Here is a 27896-nt window from a genome sequence, read left to right as displayed (position 1 = left end):
CTCAACAAAGATCCTGCATGCCGCAACTAAGACCTGACACAGCCAAAAATAAATAAAATAAATATGTCTTAAAAAACAAACAAACAAAGAAAACAATACTGTGGGAATTCCCTGGCAGTCCAGTGGCTAGGACTCCAGGCTTCCACTGCAGGGGGGCACGGGTTAGATCCCTGGTTGGGGAACTAAGATCCTGCAAGCCATGTGGTGCAGCCAAAACAAAACAAAAAACAAACCAAAACAAACAAAACCAATACTGTGACCATACTTGAACATGTATCTTTGTGTAAATGTAAAAGTAATTTTTAGGAATTACTAGGTAAAAGAATATATGAATTGTACACATAGTGTGTATATTGTGTTTATGAACTGAGTATATGTATTGATAGATACTGCTACAAAGACCGGTTTCAATTTACACATGGGCCAGTTTGTCCTTCATACTAACCTCAACAACTCTAAACAGGTAACTTCTAAAGCCTGGGGCACAGATACAGGTTAATGTGGGCCCAGAGAAGGGACATCTAATCCAGCATGTCAGTTAAGCCTTCTTGGAGGAGGTGACTCCTAAGCTGAGTCTTAAAAAGACAAATAGGAGTTAGACAGTAAAAGAAGTGTGAAATGGATTAAAAAGTTAAAGGATGGAAAATATCTAGTGTTAGTGAGGATTTAGAGCAACCAAAACTCTCCTACATTACTTGTGAGAGTAAAATTGGTGAAGCCACTTTGGAAAACCATTAGATAGTATCTACTAAAGCTAAACATCACATATTCTTTGTTCCAGAAAAATACCTAACAAAATGCATATCTATGGTCACCAGAAGACATGTACTAGGATATTCATATGAAAACTATGCTCATCAGCAATAGAATGGATAAGTAAAGTAGACTATAATGTCATACAATGAAATACTATACAGCAATGAAAAATAAATGATCTGCAACTATAAATGAAAATATGAATGAATCTCAAACACATAATATTGGGTGAAAGAAGTCAGACACAATGATTACATACTGTCTGATTCCATTATATAAAGTACAAAAATATGCAAAAATCAATGTATGCTATTAAAGTCAGTATAGTGTTACCTTTGTGGAGTTGGGCGGAAATGCATAGAGACTGAAAGGGAGCATGGAGAAGGCTTCTAAGGTATTGGTAACGTTCTGCTTTTGGACCGAGATGCTGATGACATGGGTGCGTTTAGTTTGTGAAATTCATCAAGCAGTACACACACACATGCTTTTCTATATGAACATTATGCTTCAATAAAAAGATGGAAATAAAAGAAAGGGGTATTTGCTTTCAAGACAGAGGAAACAGCATAAGTACAGACACAGAGGCTTGATGAGTTCACCTAGGAGCAGCCCTTAGAATGGAAAGAGAAGGAGACCTTGGGAGTGGGAAGGAGGCAGAGGAAATTTATTCAGTAGTGAGAGTAAGATTGGCCTGGGTCCCTTCTGATTCTAAGAATCTAAGCTTTTATGATTAGCCCAAGGCCATATAGCTAGTTAATTGTCAAAAAGGATAAGACCCTATGGAAGACTGAAAACATGACCATAATATTTTGCTGGTCCTCTTATTAAGAGGTGGAGCCTATTTCCCCATCCTTTAAAACTGGGCTGGCCTGTGACTTGCTTTCATTAATAGAATGTGGTGGGAGTGATGTTGTGAGAGTTTTGGAGACTAGGACTCGAGAGATGTTACACCTTCCGCTCTTGCTCTCTTAGAATACTGAGACCACCATGCTTTAAGGAAGCTCAGTGTTATGGCTTGAATTTGTTCCCCGAAATTCATATGTTGAAATCTTAGCTCTTTTTTTTTTTAACATCTTTATCAGAGTATAGTTGCTTTACAATGAAATCTTAACTCTTAGTACCTCACCATATGACATTAAGAAATAGGGTCTTTACAGTACACACACACACACACACACACACACACACACACACACACACACGGAGAATGCCATGTGAAGATGAAGGCAGAGATGGGGTGATGCTATGCACCAAGGAACACCAAAGATTACCAGGAAACCACCCGAAGCCAGGAGGGAGGCAGAGAACAGATTCTCCCTCACAGCCCTCAGAACGAACCAACCCTGCTGACACCTTGATCTTGGACTTCTAGCCTCCAGAACTATGAGAAAATAAATTTCTGTTGTTTAAGTCACCCTGTGGTACTTTGTTACAGCAGTCCTAGCAAACTAATATACCTCTTGTTCTCCAGTAGGTTAGACTGTTTACATTAGCTTGCTAGGGCTGCCATAACAAAGTACCACAGATTGGGTGAGTTAACAGAAATTTATTTTCTCAATGTTCTGGAGACTGTAAATCTGAGATCAAGGTGTCAGCAGGGTTGGTTTCTTCTGAGACATCTCCTTGGTTTGTAGATGGCTGTCTTCTCCCTTTGTCTTCACATGGTCGTCCATCTGTGTGTCTGTGTCCAAACTTCCACTTCTTATAAGGACATCAGTCATACTGTATTAGGACCCACCCTTAGGGCCTCATTTTAACTTATTTACCTCTTTAAAGACCCTATCCTCAAATATAGTCACTTTGTGAGGTACTGGGGGTTAGGGCTTTAACATATGAATAGGGAGGTGGGTATAATTCAGCCCACAAGAGGCCAATGGAGGAGAACTGAGTCAGCAGCACCAAATGCCAGATATGTGAATTGCCAACCTTCCATCTCAGCTGAGCCTCCAGCTGAAAGCTGTTACATGAGTGAGCCTAGGTGAAATCAGCAGAAGAACTATTCAGACAATCCACACAATTGCAAGAAGTGATAAATCGCTGTTGTTTTAAGCCACTAGGTTTTGGAATTGTTTCTTATTCAGCAATAAATAACTGAAAGAAAAACCCATTTCACATAAATTCTAAAGCAGGCTCAGTTCCACTACACTAATTAGTGGTAGGCTACATGTTAAATGGATTGTTTAGTCAGCTATTTCATTATTACCATAGAAAAGGAGTGGTACTAATTTATTAATTTAAAATGAATAGATATTATTGCTACTAGTAACATTTATATAGCACTTTGCCAATTGTTTGAAATAGTCTCTTAATAATTTATAAAGTTTTTTAGTCAAAGAAGTATCGAATCATAGACCCTTGGGGCTAAAGGGAACAACAAGAGGTCATTTAATCCATCTCCTTATCTTCAAAGATAATGACTTATTCTATGCCAGCCAGATAAGAATCCTCCTCCTCACTGTCATCCAAAAAACCTTTAAAAATGTCGATCTGTAAATGGAACTGTATTTGGCACTCTATAGGCCTTTAAAGATTTAATGCAACAACAATGCAGAGACAAACCATACATAAAACCCAAAGTACTGCATGTGCAAACAGCTTAAAAAGAATGGATAAAAAGGATATGGTATGTACAGGCAATACTTGCACATACTATGGCTTCATTTCCATACCATTGCAATAAAGCAAATATTACAATAAAGTGAGCCAAACAAATATTTTGGTTTCCCAGTTTACGTGAAAAGTTATGTTTACACTCTACTGGAGTCTATTAACCGTGCAATAGCATTGCATCTAAAAAAACACCACAATATACAGACTTCAATTAAAAAATACTTTATTACTAAAAATGCTACTCATCATCTAAGCTTTCAGTGAGTCAGAGTAGTAACATCAAGGATCACTAACCACAGTGGCACAGTGGTTAAGAATCCGCCTGCAGGGGACACAGGTTCAAGCCCCGGTCAGGAAAGATCCCACATGCCGCGGAGCGACTAGGCCTGAGCGCCACAACTACTGAGCCCACGCGCCACAACTTCTGAAGCCTGTGCATCTAGAGCCTGTGCTCTGCAACAAGAGAAGCCACCACAGAGAAGCCCGTGCACTGCAACAAAGAGTAGCCCCTGCTCGCCACAACTAGAGAAAGCCCGCATGCAGCAGCGAAGACCCAAAGCAGCCAAAAATAATAAAATAAATAAATTTATTAAAAAAAGATCACTAACCAGAGATCACCATAACAAATATAATAATGATGAAAATAATAATGAAAAAGATTGAAATGTTGCCAGAATTACCAAAATGTGCTACAGAGACATAAAGTGAGCAAACGCTGTTGGAAAAATTGTGCCAACAGACTTGTGTGATGTAGGGTTGCCACAAACCTTCGATTTGTTAAAAAATGCAAAATCTGTGAAGCTCAATAAAGCAAAGTGCAATAAAATGAGGTTTGCCTGTATATACAACAGAATTTTATTCATGAGAAAGAAGGGAATCTTGCCATTTGTAACAACATTTGTGTTAAGTGAAATAAATCAGACAGAGAAAGAAGACTACTTGTATGATATCGTTTATATGTGGAATCTTAAAAAGCCGAACTCATAAAAACGTAGACTAGGGCTTCCCTGGTGGTGCAGTGGTTGAGGGTCTGCCTGCCAATGCAGGGGACACGGGTTCGAGCCCTGGTCTGGGAAGATCCCACATGCCGCGGAGCAACTGGGCCCGTGAGCCACAACTACTGAGCCTGCGCGTCTGGAGCCTGTGCTCCGCAACGAGAGAGGCCGCGATGGTGAGAGGCCCGCGCACCGTGATGAGGACTGGCCCCCGCTTGCCACAGCTAGAGAAAGCCCTCGCAGAGAAACGAAGACCCAACACAGTCAAAAATAAATAAATAAATAAATTAATTAAAAAAAAAAGAAAAAAACGTAGACTAGAAAGATGGTTAGTAGGGGCTGGGGGGAGCAGGGAGGGGGAGGAGGATTGGTATTGGTCAAATGGTACAAACTTCCAGTTACAAGATGAATAAATTCTGGGGCTCTCATGTACAGCATAGTGATTATAGTTAATAATACTGTATTACATACTTGAAAGCTGCTAAGAGAGTAGATCTTAAATGTTCTTACCATAAAAAGAAATGGTAATTATGCGCCTGCTAGAGGTATTCGCTAACTCTATGGCAGTAATAATTTTGCAGTATATAAGTGTATCAAATCAAGGCACTGTACACCTTAAACAATGTTATATGTCAGTTAAATCTCAATAAAGCTAGAAAAAGGGTTGGTTGGCCTGGGGTGACCCAGTACTGGAGCCGACGGGCCCTTTGGTGGGGTTGATGGCAGACTCTGGGAGGGCTCACGCCAGGGAGTGCCTCCCAGGGCTTCTGCTGCCAGTGTCCTTGTCCCTGCAGTGAGCCACGGCCACCCCCGCTTCTGCGGGAGACCCTCCAACACTGGCAGAATAGCACAAATGATTGCAAAATGTGGTAAGCTTCATGTCATTGGTCTTGGCAATGATTTCATGGATATGACGCCCAAAGCACAGGCAACAAGAACAAAAATAAACAAGTGCAACTACATCAAACTAAAAAGCTTCCGCACAGCAAAGGAAACAATCATCACAGTGAAAAGGGAATGAGTGTCGCTATACTGGGACCCACGTTTCAAGATTTGGCAACAAATGTGAATCGCAATATCAGCAGTCTTTCTCTGATTTTTGTGGGCCGTGCCTTTGGATATCTGGGTGGCTCTGTGATTGGTGGAGTTCTTTCTGACAATATGAATCATTTTCTTCTTTTGGGGGTGTCAATGTTCGCTACCACAATTGGTCTTTATCTTGTTTGATTTTGTGAGACTGCGGTGTTACTGATTGTCATGATGTCCATCTTTGGTGTTTCAATTGGCATTCTGGATACAGGTAATCCTATTGCTGGGAATAAACCTAACAAGGAGAAGACAAGCATACAAAGCCCAGGGACATTACTGGATATGTGCTGGCCCATAAAATGGTATAAGTTGTGTGAAAATTGTGAAACCACAAAGCAGTCTCAATAACTGATGACTAGTTTAAAAGTTTCTCTGTTTTATATAAATATTTAAAATGGAAAGGATAATAAGGACAAAATAAAGATTAACAGGTATAGAATTCAATGCATTCCTCCCTCAGTAAAAAATTTCTGTACTTGTACCATAGAATAAAATGTTGAGTTAAAAATAAATAAATAAATAAAAATAAAGCTAAAAAAAGAAGAAAAATGCTACATATGAAAATACATTTTTCTTCCAATTTATCTACACAAATATTTTGAGCCCATGTAGATAATATAGACAGAGATTAACATAACTATACAAGCATATGTATTTTACAGGTAAAAGAAAAGATTTTGAGAAACATGACAGCTCCCAAATATTTGAAGGGCTGTTGTGTAGAAGAAAAGTGAAATTTATTCTATGTAGCTACTGGGTAGAACTAGGACCAAGGGTGAAACAGATGGAAGTTTCAGGGTGGCATGTGTCAGTTTACCTCTAGGAAGAACTTTTTGACAATTAGAACTCTTCAAAATAAATGGGCTCCCTCATTGGAGTTATTGTACAGGGAATTCCAGAAGATTATCCTAGATGACCTCTAAGGTTCTTTCTAACCCTATGACATTGAGCCATATGTCAAAAATTAAACACATTTGGGGATGTAGAGGGAGGTAATTGAATTTTATAGGCAAATAATTGTTAACCAGCTGTGGTTGTTTTAGGTATGGATCAAGTAGAGTACAGGGAAACTATTATGTCTCTATGGATAAGTCTGAGATTTTCCTAAGAAGGAGGCAGGATCTGAGTAGAACCCTGAATACTGTAAAGGGAGTCATTTGGGCACCATATTGGGGAGAATCTGAGTATTGCAAAAGTCAGAGTTAAAAGGAAGACATCCTAGAAATAGGCCTATTGGATAAAACATATATGCCTGCTATAGAAGGGGTGGGGATTTGAGGAACAGGAGCTGATGAACATTAGGCAATTATAATCCAGTGTATCCTGGAAAATAATTTTGAAACATCAGGTGAAAAATTTAGACATTGTACATGATGAAGGGGAGGGGAAGCACAGTCAAAGCAATGAGAGGAAGAAGTATTTTTGTTTTAGTGAATTGCTTGGTGAGGAACCTAGAAAGAAAAGGCTAGCAGCAGGAGAATCCAGCAGAGAGATGATCTGAGTCTAAATGAACACTGTATCCATATAGACATAGAGAAAGAAATATTGACTAATATGGGAGAAAGTGTAAGGATGTGGCAATAACCTGGAAATCCAGATGGGTAAAGACAGGGATCAGTGAAGCATTGCTTACCAGTTCCCTGCTTCTGGAAATAGTGGTATTACTCCGATTATAGGGAAGGTAAAGATGATGAGCATCTATGTCTTCATTGTGCCTTGTTGGTGTTGATGATGGGTTTGATTTTTGGGGCCATCCCCCGGCCACTGCTCAGGTGAGGCTGTCCCTGTGCTACTGTGCACCATCCCTGCTCCTTTTTTTCATCTGGTTTCTGCATCTGCCTGGAGTTCACAGCTGCCCTCATTTCAGCTTGAGCTAGTACTACTTGGGATTGTTTTAAATGTTTTAATCGTTTTAAATGTTTAATTGTAATTCTCAGGTGAGTCACTTGGGCTTGGTTATATTGAGATGAAATAGTGTCCCACACCTAAGTAAGTAGGTTCTCCCTGGTCTATCAACCACCGCCCCCCCCATTCTGAAAATTCCCATTTCACTTTGAAAAACATCTTCACTTACAAGATATTTGCTTTAGTCTAGGCAGGATCTTAAGACTCTATGGTAGAGGAATCTTCATATGCTAAGCAAAGGTAATATTTCACATGCAATAGTTCACATGTGCAGGTAACTGGTGATGACCAGGTGGGAATGACTAACAAAGTGATATATGATTCCACCTGTTTTTATTGGTTGATTGGTGTTTTTGTTTTTAGTTAAATAAAGGTGGCAGGTGGTGGATGGGGGCTCACATGAATAAATACCGTAGAATTTGTTCTATTATCTAAGTATATACCACTTGAAAAAATTAGCCTGGAAAAGTTGATGGATTTCTGAAAACATTACATTTTTTGTACTAATAGTGAGTGCTTGTATGATGCTTTTTATATGCCAAATACTGTTTTAAGTGCTTTATGTATATTACCCAATTTAATTCTCACAACAGCCCTGTGAGGTAGGTACTGTTGCTATCATCATCAGTTCACAGATGAGGAACTGATGCACAAAGAGGTTAAATATTTGTCTAAGAGCAAACAAATATTGAGCCCAGTTTTGACCTCAAGCACTTAAGTGCCTCCCTTAACCACTGCACTATACTACACTTACCCATTACATACTATGAAAGAAGTAGAGAAGCCAGACCATTATCCCCCAGATTAAATTCTCTCAGATAATAAAAATCAACAACAAACCAAATCATGGCTCTATGACCACCTTTATCCCTTGTCAATGATTTTTTTTTCCAGTAGTTGCAACACTTCAGGAATTAAAAGAAAAAAACAAAGTATTTTAAACACAGGAAAACTTTGATCCAAATGGAAAATTCATATTGTATCCAGTGCTAAAGCATAGTGTCTCTGTTCCCATTTGCTGGGCAATTTCAGTTATTTCTGGTCATACCCTGGATGGCAACGGAATAATTTCAGAGCACTTTTATAGTAGTGAGTATTAATGGTTCATCTAAGGTCAGCCCAGTTCTATGAAAGACATGTAAAGGAGAGCTGTATCCACCTTTTTCCCTGAAAATTATCTTCCGAATGGTTGTTTTGTTGCTTCTTTGCAATGGCTCCCACATCCTCTGCTTTAAAGCAAATTTTCAGTGTGGTACCTCCAATAGTTGATACTTTTTATAAAGGAAATAGGGAAGCTAAATGAATAGCTAAAGAACAATTATCAAGTTCTTTGAGAATGTAAAAAACTGGATCAATATTAACATGCAAGAATGATCAGTAGGGGGGAGATGATAAATGAATATTTATACATATATATGTATGTGTGCGCGCATTAAAAACATTTCTCTTCTGCCTGAGTCACTGTCTTTAGATAACATAAGTTAAAGATAAGTTCTCACTCAGAAACAGGGTCAAAGGTAGTTTTATTTTTCTCCTTTGTCATCAAAGGAGACCTGACCACGTGCACTATATATAAAGCATGCCGGTAGGAAGATTAGCTTTACTGTCAAGCAATGTAAGGGTAACCGAAACACACGTGGTTACACGGTAAAGGAGTTAAAGAGGAATTCATGGTAATATAATATGAGGAACCGGATCATAACTGCTTCTCCAATGAGACTGTAGAGTGCAGGCAACCGAGGCGAGTACAACTTAACATTATGAAATAGTTTCAAAAAATTACAGTGAAATAATGTACCTTTTTATTATCTTCATGTAAATTTGATATCATTTACTTTTGACTGTAGGTCGGCTTGGTGACGAGGGTATTTAAAGGAATTCTCCGGGGCATTTTAGGGAGCCTCACCTGGATGGCAAGCACCAAACGCCTTGTGCTTTTCTGTCCCAACTGTGCCTGCTAAAGAGCGAGCTGTGCACCTGGGGCGCTCAGCGCGACTGATTGATTTGACAGGTGGAGGTGGGACAGGGAAGGCTTTAGACCGACCAACCCTAAAAAAGGCGGTAGCATGTAGAACCGAACGTGGGAGGGGTTGGGTAAGGCGGATTCGGATGTGGGAGGCTGAGGTGCTGCGAACGAACCGAAGGGCCGAAAGACTTGAAGCAGCGTTAGACGTGCCAGTGAGGTACGTACGGGGGATGCGGGGGGCGGGGACGAACCCACCCTCGGAAGAGAAGGGGGCGCACGGTCGGGCCGGGGCCGGGGCGGGGCGGGGCGGGGCGGGGCCGCCGGGAAGCCCTCCCTCCGAGTAGCGGAGGTGACTGGTCGGGTGGGGGGCGGGAGACGCTCTGTCCCACGCTCTGCCAGTGCTCGGTGGTTTAAAGATGGCGGCGGCGGCGGCGGCAGCGTTGAGGGCGCGGAGCCGCGGGATGGGGAGGGAAAAGGAGAATCTGTGAGGCGTCGAGAGGCAGCGCGGCGGCTGCTGTGAGGAGTCGGGTGCGGAGACGCCGGTGGCCGGACCGCTCAGGGCCGGGGCCTCGACTGGGAAGGAGAGGCCGGAGCAAGCGCCTGGAGCCCGAGGCCGGAGCCGAGGAGGAATGTGACCAGGGGTCGGCGGGGGCGCGGGAGTACGCAAGTGCAGGGATGGGGCAGCAGGTGGGCCGCGTCGGGGAGGCTCCGGGGCTTCAGCAGTCGCAACCCCGCGGGATCCGGGGCAGCAGCGCAGCCAGGCCCTCCAGCCGCAGGCGGGACCTGGCGGGGCGCACCGCAGAGGCCGGCTTCAATATCTTCACCCAGCATGGTGAGTGTGTCCGGGAGCCGGCGTGAGGGCGTGGGGGAGGCCGGAGGTGGGGTTGGGGCGGGGTGGGAGGCAGACAGGCAGCCCTAGGGGCTCGAGGGGTGGAGGGGTGCCCAAGAGTGGGGGCGGAATCTGCTGCCATCTGGGCCAGTCACGGGAGGCGAGTCACACCCCTCCCCCCCTCCCGTCTCCAGCCTGGCTGGCAGCTCCCGGGGGCGGAGGAGGAAAGAGAAGTGGTCTTAGGGATCTTGGATGGACAGTCTTCTGCACTGGGTGGGACACGACTGTGCGGCTCGGGGAAGACGGTGGATAGTGTCCTCAGGGGAGAGAAGGATGAAGGGAGGTGTGAGCTCAGTCCAGGTGTTAGTATAAATTGGTTGTTAGCGAAGGGAGCATGAGTTGTGCCTCGAGGGATTGGGAAATAGGAACTGAATCTCAGCAGGTAGTGGCCTAGGAAGTATCTACGTATAACTCAGGCATTGAGCAGTGTCAGGATAGTGAACAGTGCCCTGAAGTACCCTTCTATGGGAAAGATAAGGGTAGTATCTTAGCACTTTGAATTTTTTTTTTTTTTCAAACTGGAAATGAAGGACTTTGCCAAACCATCCTCTGTTCTGCTCTTTTGAGTAGGACACATTTCTGAGATGGCTGGCAGGGGTTAGAGGTTGGTGGGCATCGTTAGGACTTTGGATACGAACAAGAGTTTTTCTTCCTACCAGGTGTGCATATATATATATATATATATATATATATATATATATATATATATACACACACACACATACATACTTACATTCTCTACATGGTCTGGAACCTATTACTTTGGCCTCATTATCAGGGTGTTTTTAAAACAGTTGTCTCCAGACTCGTGATCACGTACCCCAAGAATTTATGTATCTTTATTACTGTATTAATGTGTAACTTAGAAATGTACACAGAAACAGAATTTAAGAAAGGATGAGATGAAAAAATAAATACAACAAGAGTTCTAATAAATTTTTTCCTGGAGCCCAGTGGATCCTTTTGCACTTCCTCTGAGCTGCACCCACACCACTTTTGAGGCCACTTGTCTAGAGGAAGGAGGAATGGAGAAGGGGGGAAAAAACCAAAATTAACCTTCATGGAGTTGAGAATACCCTAAGACCTGAGAGAGGCTGAAGAGATAGATGTGACTTCTGTATAAAGGACTGGATAGTTGAGGTTGGATGAGAGGTAGCAAACTGGACTTTAACTGAAGAGGCATGTGGAAAATAATAAAAGATAAAAGAGGGTATTCTGTACTGCATAGTGTAGGGAAGACAAGGAAGGAAAAGAAGTGTGAACTATTCCTTAGAAATGGAGTTCTGGAGGAAGTTAAGACAAATGATAGTATGCAGAGAAAGAGATGAACCTTAGAAGCTGTGGCTGCTAGGTGAGTTGTATCAGAGTTCTGGGTTTGGACTTTGTGAACAACCTGAGTTTCGTAATGGAAGAGATATAGGTGATTTGGGCCATTCAGGAGTTACGTGTCTACTCTTAAAGATGTGAGTGAGATTCTCTTCCAGGTATATAAACATTTTATGAAGGTGCCATATAAGTTAGTCTGTATCGAAATCACTTCCTGAAACATAGGAGCAAAGAATGGGTAGTTTTCAGGGAAGAAATGATCCAAGTAGCTTTGCTTTGTGGGAAGTGTTAGTTATGTATTAAACTTGGCCCAGTAGGTAATAGTGATCCTCTTCCTCTAGCATCTATTCAGGACGTAAGATTTTCTGAGAAGGAGGAGGTCATGAAGAATGGAATAGGAGGAGATTTTGAAGGATGAATAGGATTTGGATCTATGGAGCAAGAAAAAGAGGGCAGGCTGTGCAGGAGAAACAACTTAAGTGTGAACAATTGAAATGAACGTAATTTGTTGATGGAATAGTGAGGAGAGACATCTGTCATGAGTGAAGCAAATCCTCTAGGAGTGAATCCTAGAGCAAAAATTGCAAGAATCAAGTTCTGGTCTTGGCTCCACCTGGCTGGGTGATCTAGTCACTTACCATCTTTGGGTTTCTTTATCTGTTAAATGTTGGATTGGATGATCTCTAAGGTACCATCTGACTCTAAGATGTTATGATTCTACTGATAATTGAGAAGCAGTGGGAAGAAAACTTTGAATACGTTGGGTTATGGGCTGGGTTATTGAAAATATGGCAGAGGAGTTTATATCCATTTACCTGATTGGTTAGTTTATAGGCTATGTAAAGAAACCCAGGTGTGAGGTGCTGAAAGACTTGGCCTTGAGTGGAGGCAGTGGAAACAGGTGGGGTGAGTTTGAGGGATATTTCATGCATTCAACAAAGAAAAGTTTTTTGAGCACCTATTATGTACTGGGCCCTGGGGATGTTGCTGTGAGTATAACAAGGCCCCTGTCCTTGTGGAACTTAAGGATTTTATGATTTGGTTTAGAGGATGAAAGAAGAGAGGATGACTTTGGAATACTTAGGAGCCATTCTGCCTGGATTTGAAACCTGGCTTGACTGCTTATTATCTTTGTGACCCTGGATAAGTTATTTAACCTTTTTGTGCCTTGGATTCTTCATTTGTAAAATGGGGATAATAAGAATACCTGGTAATAATAGTACCTAGATTAATGAGTTAATATGTACAAGGCACTTAGAATAGTGCCTGGCATGTAGTAAGGGCTAAATATGTGTTGGCCCTGGCCATTACTACTACTACCACTACTACTACTATTATCAAAAATAGAGATGAGTCAAAGATAATAAGTTTTGAAATTGGCTGTGTTGACAAGTTTGGAAGTTAGAAGCTGATTGAAAGGATGGGAATAGGGTAAGTTTGTTGCCAAAGACTAGTATGTAAAGAATAGAATTGGCAAATAATATAGGAAACAAAGGTTAAGTGAGTACTGTTTTTAGACAGATGGGTGTTTATAAACTTCTATAGCTCAGATTTTCTCAACCTTGGCAGTTATTGACATTTTGGGGTGAGTCGTTCTTTGTTGTGGGGGTCTGTCCTATACTTTTTAAGATGTTTAGCAGCATCCTTGGCCTCTGCTCACTAGATGCCAGTAGCACCCCTTTCTGGCAAACTACCCCCCCCCCCAGTTGTAACAACCAGAAATATTTTCAGACATTGCTAGATTGCCCCTAGGTGAGAACCACTGCTTAGAAACACATGATAAATTCTGGTTTGAATGAATAAATTCAGTTAGGTTCAGAAGCTTCTCAGTGGACCTGTTGTTTGACATTTACACAAAAAACCTGGCAACTAGTGTACAAGTCACTGTCTTGAGTTTCAGTATTGAGGTATTAGCACATAATTTCATATACGAAAGTTAGGTTTGACTGTTGAGTTTACATGTAAGTTTATTTTTTTTAATATTTATTTATTTATTTATTTATTTTTAAATTTTTATTTATTTTTTAATATTTATTTATTTTTTAAAATATTTCTTTATTTCTTTATTTATTTATGGCTGTGTTGGGTCTTCGTTTCTGTGCCAGGGCTTTCTCCAGTTGCGGCAAGTGGGGGCCACTCTTCATCGCGGTGCGCGGGCCTCTCACTATCGCGGCCTCTCTTGTTGCGGAGCACAGGCTCCAGACGCGCAGGCTCAGTAGTTGTGGCTCACGGGCCTAGTTGCTCCGCGGCATGTGGGATCTTCCCAGACCAGGGCTCGAACCCGTGTCCCCTGCATTAGCAGGCAGATTCTCAACCACTGCGCCACCAGGGAAGCCCTACATGTAGGTTTAAATATAGATTAAATATTGTACGTAGTCAGTAAAAATGTATGTACGTTACAGAAATGGGTTTATCAGAGTCCATGATTTTTCTTCTGTAGATAAAAGAAATGGTGTTTTCTCATTGAAAATGAGAATTTTTTTTATTAATATGTAAGTTGTTATAATAATTTGCTTTGCCAAAAATGCCTTTTGTGAATGTAATTTAGAAGGAATAAAAATAATTGGGCTGTGTTTTGGTATGAAAAAGGTGAGTGCTGTGTGATTTTTCTGAAATCTGCTATTGAACCTTTTTGGTGAGCTGATGTTTTGTGACTAGTAATCTAGGGTTGAATACCTCGTCTTTTTAATATCTGACATACATTACAACAGTTGAGTGATTTCACTTCAACTTTATTTCATTCTCTCACTTATTTGCTGTAAATGCTATTAAAAATTAACCTTAAATTGTGAAGTTTTGAGTAATAAAACTTTTCCCTTAAACTCATCAGTTTAAGTGGTCTGATTTCTTTATTTAGGATTTGTAGTTCGTGTTTTAGTCTTTGCAGAATGAAAGATGTCGGCACCACAGGTTGAAAATGATACTGTAGAAAAGAACAGGAAGGCTGTTGCAAGGGAATTTTAATTATGGTGACCTAGTATAGTGGCTACTGATTCTTATGAGAACCAGACTTTTAAAAAGAAATCAGCTGTTAGGTTTTTGTTAACCTCCAAATCTGCATGAGTTACAGGTATCTGGGTGTGTCTGTATTTTTAGAAAAGTGACAAAATAATTTGTGGTACAGATTCTTTTATCACAGCCCAATTGACAGTAAGATCCCAGGTAAGTTTTGAAGTCTGAAGTTTCTCCTTAAGGGTCTTGAGCTTGCTTTAAAAAGAAAAACCAGCATCTTTCCCCCTTGCAATTACTATACTATATCTTTTTTTTTTTTCTCTTCACTCCCTCTGTCAAAATCAGTAATGATGATGGTAATACTAATTTATATTTGTGTAGTTTTTTTTGAGTTTATGAACACCTTTTATGTCCTTTATCTTATTTGATCTTTACAGTTACAGTTGGCCCTTGAACAACATGGGTTTGAACTTTCAGGGTCCACTTACAGGCAGATTTTTTTCAATAAATATGTACTATAGTTTTATCGCGGTTGGTTGAATCCACAGATGCCAAACCCGGATATGGAGGACCACCTGTAAAGTTATAAGAGGATTTTTGACTTCGTGGAGCGTCGGTGCCCCAACCTCCGAGTTGTTCAAGGGTCAGCTGTACTCTGAAATAGGTGGGGACAGATATTAATCTTCCCATCTTATAGATGAAGAGTTGAGAATTAAGTGACTTCCCAAGGGCAGATGGCTGTTAAGTTACGGGACTGAAACTCAAGCCTTTGTCTCCAAATCTTGCCATAGTGTAGAGATTTAGAGAACATGGGTTTTATTTTATTTTTTTAAATGCATTTTAAAAAAATATTTTTATTTGGTTGCATTGGGTCTTAGTTGTGGCAGGTGGGCTCCTTAGTTGTGGCATGTGAACTCTCAGTTGTGGCATGCACGTGGGATCTAGTTCTCTGACCAAGGCTCGAACCCAGGGCCCCTGCACTGGGAGCGTGGAGTCTTAACCACTGTGCCACCAGGGAAGTCCCAAGAAGATGAGTTTTAAAATGAGATAGAATTGGGTTCAGATCCTGCCTTGTGTCTGACATTGGTAAGTGGTTTACACCTCCAACCTCAGCAGGTTGTTGAATTAAATGATAAAATTTTGTAAGGCTCTAAGTGCTCAATAAATAGTAGTTTTGTTGTTGTCATTGTTATTTACCTCAAGATGGTTGTGAAGATTACATGAGTCTTATGTGAAAATGTTTTGTAAACTATCTCAAACGCTGCTATTGTCTTCACGATAGCATGCTAAAGTGTAGAATTGTCTTAGCATTTATATTTTAAGTCTCTGTTTTGTCTAAGTCTCTATTTTTCTCTGAAGTGACTCTTGATTATTAAAGGACTTTCAGAAAGCAGCAAAAAGATAGGGAAATTTTGGGGATCTGAAATCACCTTAGACCTGCCTTCCTTGAGGGTAAATGTTATCTTCTTAGGATTATTTGTCTTATGGGTCTTTCTTACTCTTTTCATACTGGTGTTTTTCTTCCTTCAGAGAAGTTGAACAAGAAACACAGGCCAAGGCATATGTAAAGTTTAGGTTGAGACCTCATTCTAAGCTGGCACATTTGTTTGCTAGTTAATATTTAATGATTTTTTATATTGTAATCTCCTTCATCTGACATCCTTTAAGAACTTTTTGTGCCTTCTTATATTATTTTTACCTCTGGTTATAAAGTTTCTTGTTAAAAGCATGTTTTAGTAGAACTTTTATATTCTTAATTTTGTGAGTCAAATTGGGCTTTTTCTCATATACTATGCGTATAAGATTTCAAAATACATAATGTTAACCTCATCAATCTTAACAGATTTCTTCTGGAATAGATAAATTTGGAGTGTCACTGTTGATACTTCACCAGATCATATAGAACCATTCTCAAACTTTAGTGTGGAAACCCAGATTGCTGGGTCCCACCCCCAGAGTTTCTTATTTAGGTCTGAGGTGGGATTAGGGAATTTGCATTTTTGACAAATTTTCAGGTGTTGCTGAATGCTGCTGGTTGGGGCCACACTTTGAGAACTGTTGGTAATGTGAGATTAAGAAGAGTGGTGGATCAAAAGTAATTCAAAGATTGTCAGTTGTCAGAAAACATAGTGTATTGACTCTTCTACTTAAAACTGGTTCAAAAGTCCATTTGTTGCAAGTCTAGTGTCCACATGCAGGTGTCCACTGTCTTATGCCACTTTTTTTGTGGCAGGAAGAGATGCTTTGGCCTCAACTTTTTTTTTTTTTTTTTTTTTTATCTCTAAAAGTTCATATGTTGAAGGTGTGTTGAGAGGTGCGCTTTTGAAAGAATCTTGTGTCAGGGAAAAGGGAGGTAAGACACACAGAGTTCTGCTGACAGACTTAGAGTGGGCCTTAGTCACTGGAAGAAGCTGTGAAGAAATAATTGCCACTTATTGAGTGCTGTGTGCCAGGAATGTTCTAAGTACTTAATTGCAGGGTTTTTTTCACTTAAACCCCATAAAACCTTGCTTGCTCAAATTGAAAAAGATAAGAGACCAAAGAAATTGGGATACCTATTTGTGATTCTGTAGTTATGTGGGATGATGCCTAGCTACCTTTTGGGGTTTGTGTATATGTACATATGTATATGTATGTGTGTGTATATAGGAAGATTTTTAGTCTTTTTTTACCCTATCTCTCTTGAGACCAATGATGAGGGTTTCAGAATGGTAGACCAGGGTTAGATCTATATACTTACTCTGTGGCTATGGATTGAGACTTAGATATTATGGCCTAACAAACGGAGCAGTAGGCGCTCACAGTGCAATTTGAAATCTCATGGTAATGTTGAACTATTGGCTTAACCTCTAGACTTAGTATTACTAATATTTCTTATTTAAAGACTTTTATATCCCCCACTCCCTGTTGATAGATTACAACTCTCCTTTTCTCCTTGTATTGGAATCTATGTAGCCACTTAAAGTGATCTATTTAGTTTATTATTGTAATATGCAACTTATAAAGACATTTCTTTTTCCTTTTTAGGTAATATGATAGAATTAAAAAAAAAACTAGCATAACACTCTAGAGTATTTCCTATGTTTCTTTATTCAGTTATTTTACAGTAATTGCCTATGTTAATATCTCAGAGAGTTTTTAGGTATAATTTAGACAGAATTGCTGTCCAAAAGAATGATGCTGCTTAAGTAGATATTGATGAACACTCTCATGAAACAGTTAATAAACTAGTCTTGTTTTGTGTGTCTGTGTGGGAAGTGTGATATTTTGTATAATAACTGTTGGTTACTAATCTCTGCCTTTTTGGGTTGAGGGCATAATTTCAGTATGTAAATTTGTGGTCATTGTACTAATTAGAATGATTTCTCAGTTCAATTCTTTTCTTTTTTTTAAATAAATAAATTTATCTATCTATTTATTTATTTATTTTTGGCTGCATTGCGTCTTTGTTGCTGTGCACGGGCTTTCTGTAGTTGCGGCGAGCGGGGGCTACTCTTTGTTGCTGTGCGCGGGCTTCTCATTGCGGTGGCTTCTCTTGTTGTGGAGCACGGGCTCTAGGCGCACGGGCTTCAGTAGCTGTGGCTCGCGGGTTGTAGGGCACAGGCTCGGTAGTTGTGGTGCACGGGCTTTGTTGCTCCGCGGCATGTGGGATCTTCCCGGACCAGGGATCAAACCGTGTCTCCTGCGCTGGCAGGCGGATTCTTAACCACTGCGCCACCAAGGAAGTCCCAGGTCAATTATTTTCCATTGAACTTTCACTCATATAAATGCACAGATTAATGCACATTAAATATAATACTGTGACAAATTTAATTTTGGTTGCTTAAAAAAATGAGACCTATATTGAGCTTCTTCTCTGTCTTTGCTTTGTGCTGTAAATGTGCAGAGTCTATGGTGATGGTACTGCGGGCTCCTCTGTAGTGAACTCTGCCAGTATTGGCTTTTGATCCAGCAGAACACAAAGCTCAGCAGGCCCAGGCAATTTATATTCCCTGGTTTGCTTTTCCAAGGAGAGGGAGGGTTTAGAAAACCTTTCACTTGATGTGGTCAAGGTCAAAGAAAATGTTCTGTGGCTTAATATAATATACAATATGTACATATACAATTTTGTTAACATGTTTCTTTCTCTATGCTAATTCCAGCAAATTAAAATAACAATACTGAGTTAGTATTAAAGATTGCCACTTAGCATTTTGTGGTTCCAGATAATTACTAAGAAAACTTGGTAATTTTCTTAGGAAAACTTAAAAATTTTCCTAAGACTAGCAGTACTAACAGGCATAATTCGTATCACCGATCTGTTTCTTACAGGAAAGAAAGGTTGACACTTGAAAGTTTTTGTTATAGTAGCTTTCTTTTATTAATGTTGAAATTTGCATTTTTTAATTGTGTAAAAATATATAAAGAGGTATCTCGATGTAAAAAAAAAAAAAATCAGTACAGAAGCATGTAGATTAGACATGAAAGTTCTCTTTGATATTCCGACCCATGATCCATATTCCCTTGTTAGAGGAAACTACTGTTCATGGTTTGATATGTTATCTTCCCAGAACTTTTAATGTATTTACATTTATGTGAGTGCACATATTAGTACTTCTCTTGCCATTTCATAAATGCAAGTAAATGCATTATACTGTATGAATTTTTTCCTCCCAGATTTGTTTTTTTGCATTTAATATGTCTGGAAGACCTTTCTATGCCAGGATGTGTACATTTCTCATTCTTTTCAATAGCTTTATAGTGTTCTGTGCTCTTGATATATATTTTAACCATTTTGTTTAGATTTTAACCATTTTCTTATTGACGAATATTTGTTTACAAGATTATTAAAGATCTCCTGTTTTCCTCATATTTTTTCTTGTTACCAGTTTGAACCTTTCTGAAATTTATATATACATGTTTGAGGTTGGAACCAACTTAATGTTTTTCCATTGTACTAATAATTGAATAGTTCATCAATTTCCACTGCTTTGAAGAGCTGTATTTCTTATATATTTAATTTTCAAATGTCCACGGATCTTTTTAAAACTCTTTCCATTGTTCCATTCATCTTTATTTCTTCCTGCATGTTGTTAACATATTTTAATTATGATAACTGTATTATAAGCTTAAAGTGTGTATGTTTACCTGGGTAGCTCCCTATTATTGTGTTATTTTTCAAAGTTTATTTGGATGTTATTGCATATTATATCTTCTAAAGATTCTTAGGACCAGATTGTTAAGATTTAGAAATCTTGATGGGATTTTGTTTTTTGTTTTTTTTTTTTTTTTTAATTTTCTATTTTTTTAATGCTATTCTTGTCTGCTTACATTCTTTTTATGTATGTATGTATGTATGTATGTATGGCTTTGTTGGGTCTTCGTTTCTGTGCGAGGGCTTTCTCTAGTTGCGGCAAGCGGGGGCCACTCTTCATCGCGGTGCGCGGGCCTCTCACTGTCGCGGCCTCTCGTTGCTGAGCACAGGCTCCAGACGCGCAGGCTCAGTTATTGTGGCTCACGGGCCGAGTTGCTCCGCGGCATGTGGGATCTTCCCAGACCAGGGCTCGAACCCGCGTCCCCTGAATTGGCAGGCAGATTCTCAACCACTGCGCCACCAGGGAAGCCCCTGGATGGGATTTTGATAGTGATTGTATTGAATTATAGGTTAATTTGAGGGTGAATTGACATTGTTGCATTATTGTGTCCTTACATCTAAGAATATGGTGTCCCTTTGCCAGTCTAGGTCATCTTTGTGTCCTTAAGTAGAAGATTTTCCATTGCTTTCCCATTGTTTTTGGACATTTCTTGTTAAGCTTATTGGTGGGCTTCTTAAAATTTTTGTTGTGATCATAAGTGTAATTCTTCTGCATTACATTTCCTAATTGCTTATTGCTAGTATGTGAGTAGTGATTTTTGTTTGTCAGTCTTGGGTCTGGTTGCCTTACTGTATTCGTATTGCATCTAATCATTTTCCCTTTAATTCTCTTTCTAGGAAGGCAACCAGATTTTCTGTAGTAGTAACTTTCTACCAACATTTTTATTTTCTTAAAACTGATATTCCTAGAGGCCCTTTTTTAAAAATAAGGATTATTTTGGAAGAGTTTTAAGCTGTTATTACTATTCATTCTTTATCACACTTCTGTACTGTAAGGTGTTTGGTTGGAGGAGGCATGGTGGAAGTAGGAGTGGGTTGCAGGGAGAGAGAGACCGTCTATCCTTTTTCTTAATGAATTCTGGATACTATTATTGGTGGTAACAATACATGTTTTGTCCATTTATTTTCTACAAAATAGCTACGGTATATATAGTACATATATCTAAAGTATATATATAATAAATGTGTATATATACACATAAATATCATATATATGTTATTAAGTGTACCTTCAGAGAAATTGCCTGGTATATAATACGGCAACTAGAGAAATTGTTTCTCTACATTTTGCATTAAGAAGTGTCATTATTGGTGACTAGCATCTAGAATAAAGCATGCAATTTATGTTTTTGCACTGAGGGGAATATTAAGTTTGGTAAATACATTCCTAATGTTGACAATTCATAGTCACAGTGCTACATCAGTAGTTGAGACCTGTGAACACTGATTTTTGGTAAACGTAAACCTTTTAGCTATGAAAAAAGATGTATTCTGTGGATACTATAGAGGAGTTCCGGATTCTCTCCAGATAGCATCTGGACTTGTGTTTAGCTTCTGAATCAATATATATATTTTTAACTATGCTGATAATCCATTAGCTAACTCTAAGACCAGATTCAGTGCGGAATGATTAATTCTGTGAAACTGAGAATTAACTTTAAGGAGGTATGAAGAAAGAATATTTTCTTTTATAAAAATGTATATTTATCAGAAGTTAAGTTCCTGATACCAGTAAACTCTGGTCTATTCTTCAGAAATAGAAATAAAATGTGAAGAAAGCATTTTTTTAAAAAAGGAAGTATTTCAAACTTACAGAAAAGTAGAGCACATAACAGAATGTCCAGGTACCCGCCACCCAGATTTAACAAATGTTCATGTTATGTCACATTTTTAAAAAAAGAAAGAAAACACTATAGAGACAGTTGAATACCCTTTGCAGACCTTCTCAAACCCATTCTTCTCCCTTCCTATCCTGAGTATAACGCTACCCTGATGGTGTTTATCCTTCCCTTCTGCGTAGTTGCATTTTATTCCACTTGTAATTATCTGTAGAGGGTGTGTGTGGGGCAGGCGCCAGTTTGTAGCTTTGTATGTTTGAAAGATTTACATAAATTCTATGCCAGATGTATCATCTTGCAACTTTCTCTTTCTATTCTGTGTGTTTCTGAGATATATCCATTTGAAATAATATAGTTCAGTATTCCACTGTGTAACTATACCACAGTTTATTCAGAATTTTTCATATTGATGGTGGGTTGTTTCCAGTTTTTCATAAAATAGGTGCTTGGAGTTGCTATTTGTTCTGACCAGAAAACTCTTTATAGTTATTTTTATCAGAGATATATGTGGAGAGTTTATAAATAGTCAAAGAATATGACAAGATTTGAAATGGGAAAAAAAAGAAAGCAGCCCTGTCCCTCTTCCTAGGTTGGCACTGTCCAGTATGGCACCTTCTAGCCACATGTGACTATTCAGCAAATGTCCTTTGTCCTCATTGAGAAGAGCTGTGTTAAAATACACACTACATTTCAAAAACCCAGTATGAAAAAAGAATGTAAAATGTCACATTCATGTTTTTATGTTGATTACATGTTGACACGATAATGTTTTAGATATGTCAGATTAAATAGATTAAAAAAAAAATAAATGTATGTATTTATTTATTTATTTTTGGCTGTGTTGGGTCTTTGCTGCGCATGGGCTTTCTCTAGTTGCTGCGAGCGGGGGCTACTTTTTGTTGCTGTGCGTGGGCTTCTCACTGCGGTGGCTTCTCTTGTTGCGGAGCACGGGCTCTAGACCTGCGGGCTTCAGTAGTTGTGGCTCGCAGGCTCTAGAGCGCAGGCTCAGTAGTTGTGGCTCACGGGGTTAGTTGCCCCATGGCATGTGAGATCTTCCCGGACCAGGGATCGAACCCGTGTCCCTTGCATTGGCAGGTGATTCTTAACCACTGCGCCACCAGGGAAGTCCCTAGAATAGATTGTTAAAATTAATTTTACGGATTAAAAAATTTAACCTAGCATCCAGAATATGTAAAATGACATATTTTTGCTCATATTTGTGGCTTGCATTTCTGTTGGACAGTTCTGCTTTAAATGGTATGGTAAGCTCTATGAGAGCAGGAACTTGATCTTGTTCACCACCGGAGTCCCTGTACCTTTAACAGTGACAGGCACAAAGTTGACCCTCAATAAATTTAAATTAATTGATACATTCAACAAGAGAAGGTATTTTTTGCATTGTTCACTTAGGAATATTATACCTGGCATGTTACAGAGCAGAGTTTATTCCATAGAGGTGCTTTGAGTTTTCTTTGCAGTTACTGATTGGAAAAAAGTTACTTTAAATTTGGCTTTATTATCCACTGTATGTTTTTCCTTTTACTACCCTATTTTTAGCTTAACTGCACTTTTAAGTCTTAGGATTTCATAATGTTTTCATTCTGTCTTTATCATTATATTTTTCATTTTCTATTTTATTCTGTTATTAATGCTGCTGTTTGGGAAAATTCTAATGGATTTGTAAGTTCTTTGATCTAATTATTTCAAGTTATCTGTTTCTTGAAATTACTAGCTGTCTTCAAAGAGAAAAGTCATCTTGGCCATGGGCTGTGTCAAGATGGCTTTAGCTCTGGCAAATTTTCTACCATACTCTTACTTTTTCAAGTCTGAGGTCATGCTTATCCTTTTATGTTTACCTGTTTATTCTTTTTTCTTGGCATCATATAAAATCTTTTTATTTTAAAAGTTCTTCCTCTTTTTTTGTCTTCCAGTTTATTGGGATATAATTAACATATAACCTTATATAAGTTTAAGGTATACAACTGTTGATTTGACACATTTATGTATTGCAGTGTGATTACCATCATAGCAATTAACTGACACTTCCATCAAGTCACATAATTACCATTTCTTTTTTGTGGTGAAAACATGTAATATCTACTCTTTTAGCAACTTTCAAATACACAGTATTGGTATTATTAGTTATAATCACCATGCACTATATTAGATCTTCAAAACTTGTTAATCTTATAACTGGAAGTTTGTACCCTTTGACCAGTGTCTCCCCATTTCCGCCACTTCTTAGGCCCTGTTAACCACCACTCTCCTCTCTTGCTTCTCTGAGTTTAGCTTTTTTAGATTCTACATATAAGTGATATCATACAGTATTTGCCTTTTTTCTGTCAGACTTATTTCACTTAGCATAATGCTCTCCAGGTTCATCCAAGTTGTTGCAAATGGCAGGATTTCTTCTTTCTCATGGCTGAATAATATTCCAGTGTGTGTGTGTGTGTGTGTGTGTGTGTGTGTATGTGTATCTCTCCCATCTTCTTTATCCATTCATCTCTTGATGGACACTTAGGTTGTGTCCTATCTTGGCTATTGTGAATAATGCTTAGTGAACGTGGGAATGCAGATATTCCTTCAAGATGCTGTTTTCATTTCCTTTGGGTATAAACCCAGAAGTCGGATCACTGTTCATATGGTAGTTCTATTTTTAGGTTTTTGAGGAACGTTCATACTGTTTTCTGTGGTGGCTGCACCAGTTTACATTCCCACCAACAGTGCAGGAGGGTTCCCTTCTCTCCACACCCTTGCCTGCCAACCCTATCTCTTTTTTAAAAAATGATAGCCATTCTAACCAGCATGGGGTGATATCTCTTCGTAGTTTTGATTTGCATTTCCCTTGTGGTTAGTGATGTTGAGCACCTTTTCATGTACCTGTTGGTCATTTGTGTGTCTTCTTTGGAAAAATGTCTATTCAGATTCTCTGCCCATTTTTAACTTATTTATTTTTCTTTTTGTCTTTCTTAAATTTTTGGCCACACCGCGCGGCTTGCGGGATCTTAGTTCCCCGACCAGGGATTGAACTGGAGTCCTCAGCGGTGAAAGCGCGAAGTTCTAACCAGTGGACCGCCAGGGAATTCCCTGCCCATTTTTTAACTGAATTGTTTTTGTGTTATTGAGTTGTATAAAATTCTTCCTCTTAAAGCTTAAGAGCTTGGTAGGTAGATGTTTGAGGAGGAGTCTGTCTTAAGTGATTATTTCTCAGTCTTTATATCATATACCAACTGTCTTTGGTTTTTGCTTTTCCTTCTAGTTCAGGAAATTTTGACTATTTTCCTGGTTTCCACATTATTTACCTTTTCTATTTCCTCTGTTGTCCTTATATTTATAGATTAATTCTCATTGATCTTTTTTCTATAGCTCACCATTGGTTTCTTACTATTATAAAGTTTCATCACATTTATTTTTGATTTACTTGTGTTGAACTATTACTCTGCTGTAGTCGATTCTTCTGTCTTAGCAGTTTTCTGTGGGTAATATGTGTGAGTAGGGCTCTTGGTTACAAGTAGGAGAGACCAACTCCAGATTATTTAATACCTAGAAAATTTATATGGAGATAGTGGAGGCTCAAGAACAGGAATGCAGCTAGGCTGGCCCAGAAACAGGATGTGGAAGGCTGCTAAAAACTCAGGCAATATTTATCTTCTGTCTCTTGTTTTGGCTTCTGTTTGCTCACTTTATTCTTCTCTCTTAGACATTCAAACCATACTTTACTTTTTTTTTTTTTTGGTAATCTCTTCTCTGACCAAAAGGATGGTCTATATTAAACTTTAATTTCTTAGTCTCAGTTCCAGATTCCCAGGAGAGTAGCTGTGATTGGTGGTCAGATCACCTCCGTAATATTGACATTTTGGGTTGAATGGCTCTTTGTGTGAGTTGTCCTGTGCATTGTAGGGTGTTTAGCAGGATTGTTGGCCCCTGTCAACTAAATGCCAGTAGCGCTCACCTTCTAACTGTAACAACCAAAAAATGTCTCTAGATATTGCTAAAATCCCCTTGGAGATAAAATCACCCCTGGTTGAGAACCACTGATCTAGAATGTATTTAGCTGCTCTGGGCCTACCACTGTGTGAAACTGATGTTTCAGGAGAGTCTTTGCGAGCTAGGCAGGTACTCAAAATGCTTTAAGTATTTTCAGTTTTTTGTAGCAACTATAAGTTAACACTGTTTTTCATTATTTTTAGGTGTTCCTTTTTAAAATAATTTTTTCTTATTTAAAGTATTTGACATTAACATGTTTCTTATTAAAATATTCAACTGGAGGGACTTCCCTGGTGGCACAATGGTTAAGAATCTGCCTGTCAGTGCAGGGGACACGGGTTCAATCCCTGGTCCGGGACGATCCCACATGCTGCGGAGCAACTAAGCCCGCGAGCCACAACTACAGAGCCTGCGCTCTAGAGCCCGAGAACCACAACTACTGAGCCCATGCTCCACAACTACTGAAGCCCGTGCACCTAGAGCCCATGCTCTGCAGCAAGAGAAGCCACCACAATGAGAAGCCCGTGCACCGCAACGAAGATTAGCCCCCGCTCGACGCAACTAGAGAAAGCCTGTGTGCAGCAACAAAGACCCAATGCAGCCAAAAATAAATAAATTTTAAAAATAAATAAATAAAAAAATAAAATCTTCAACTGGAGTTGTAGTGCTTACCATTTTTGGCCATCTCCCTGAATCTCTAAATTTTTCAATCTGCTACAGGTTTATATTTTTTTTCCTTGAGGGTGAGTGTATGTATATGTGACGGTATTGGTTGTTTTAAGATAAAATTTATGACTTCGGTAGGCAGACAGACAGAGGTATAAAAATTTAGAACTGGAAGAGACCTTAGAAATTATGTATTCTGGGACTTCACTGGTGGGCCACTGGTTAAGACTTCACCTTCCAATGCAGGGCGTGCTGGTTGCATCCCTGGTCGGGGAGCTGAGATCCCACATGCCTCGTGGCCAAAAAACCAAAACGTGAAACAGAAGCAATATTATAACAAATTCAATAAAGACTTTAAAAATGGTCCACATCAAAAAAACTCTTAAAAAAGAAATTATGTATTCTGATACACTTTTTTTTTTGTTTTTTTTGGCTGTGCTGCACGGCTTGCCGGATCTTAGTTCCCTGACCAGGGATTGAACCCCAGGTGCTTGGCAGTGAAAGCGCGGAGTCCTAAGCACTGGACTGCCAGGGAATTCCCAGTATTCTGGTACCCTTGATTTACAGATGAATAAACTAATGCTTAGGCAGATGAAACAAGTTGATCACGGACACATAGCTTAGTAGTAGAGCACAGAAAGATTAGAGTCTAACTTTTATTATTTTTCTAGGTTTAGTTTCTAGTTACCTTTGGTGCCCAATTTTTGCTTTTGGTAGTATTACTTATGTAGTAATACTTATTCAGCATTTATATGTTAAAGTCTACTTCAGGTGTTATCTCATTTAGTCCTTGGCAAATAAATGATGAAAACGGTCTCACGATAAGACATGTCTAACTCTAAACATTTTGCTCTTAACCATTGTGCTTTAGCAGTATAATAGCATTGGGAAAGGATTGGATGCTGTGTCCTGGACACTTTATTCTACCCTATCACTTAATCCTCAACACAACCCCAGAAGCTATATATATTTCCTGGTTTTACAGATGAAGATGTTTAGCTAAGAGAGAGTAAGTCTCCTACCTTAAGGCCACATAACTAGTAGGAAGCAGAGCTTGACTTAAGTTTTGTGGTTTTCCCATTTGTGCTGCACCTAGGGGGAGATGTTCTGCAGTGATGCTCCACTGTCTTCCCAAAGCTTTCATGGTAATAAAATAGAAGGAAAAATACAATATAACATATACAATTCACTTAAGGATTAATAAATATTACCATTTTATTTTGAGACTAGCCTTCATGTACTTGTTTTGTGCCTTCTTAGATATTTGTTATTTTATTTATTCTTTGGCCACGCCGTGCGGCATGTGAGATCTTAGTTCCCTGACCAGGGATCAAACCCCCACCCCCTGCATTGGGAGTATGGGGTCTTAGTCAGTGGACCACCAGGGAAGTCCCCTTAGATATTTTTTAGAATTGAATTTAAAAGAAATACTAATAAAAGATAGCTAGATAATTACTATTAACAGGAAAATATTTCTTTAAAAAAATATATTTAAGAGATTACTGATCTACCAGGAATGACTTTGTGTTTGTTCCCTAATCTTGATGTAAACAGATTTTTCACACTTGCAATTCTTGAAGCTTTTGGGTTTTCTTTGAGTGCTTTTAATTATAACATCAGTCAGTGCCATTTATAAGCATGCTGTTAATAGCTATGGACTCTGGTGTTAGACTGTGTGGATTTAGATCCTGGATTAAATTTATGATTTAGTATATCAATATCTTGACATAGGTAGAAAATAAATAATTTGCATGGGAATACATAATTTCTAAGGTCTCTTAGG

General features: G+C 39.1%; 1 protein-coding gene across 4 annotated transcripts in view; it reads left to right on the top strand.

Moving 5' to 3' along the window:
* Positions 1-9713: 9713 nt before the first annotated feature.
* Positions 9714-27896, top strand: part of ABL2 (ABL proto-oncogene 2, non-receptor tyrosine kinase) — a 119091-nt gene continuing 100908 nt past the window's right edge. For all 4 annotated transcript variants that reach the window (XM_036846063.1, XM_036846099.1, XM_036846089.1 and 1 more), the window contains exon 1: positions 9714-10153. In XM_036846063.1, the coding sequence (XP_036701958.1) occupies positions 9997-10153 (157 nt within the window). In that variant the 5' untranslated portion in view covers positions 9714-9996. The remainder of the gene's footprint in view (positions 10154-27896) is intronic.

The sequence above is a fragment of the Balaenoptera musculus genome, chromosome 1 (genome assembly GCF_009873245.2).
Source record: "Balaenoptera musculus isolate JJ_BM4_2016_0621 chromosome 1, mBalMus1.pri.v3, whole genome shotgun sequence".
NCBI lineage: Eukaryota > Metazoa > Chordata > Mammalia > Artiodactyla > Balaenopteridae > Balaenoptera > Balaenoptera musculus.
This window is presented reverse-complemented; position numbering and strand designations above follow the sequence as displayed.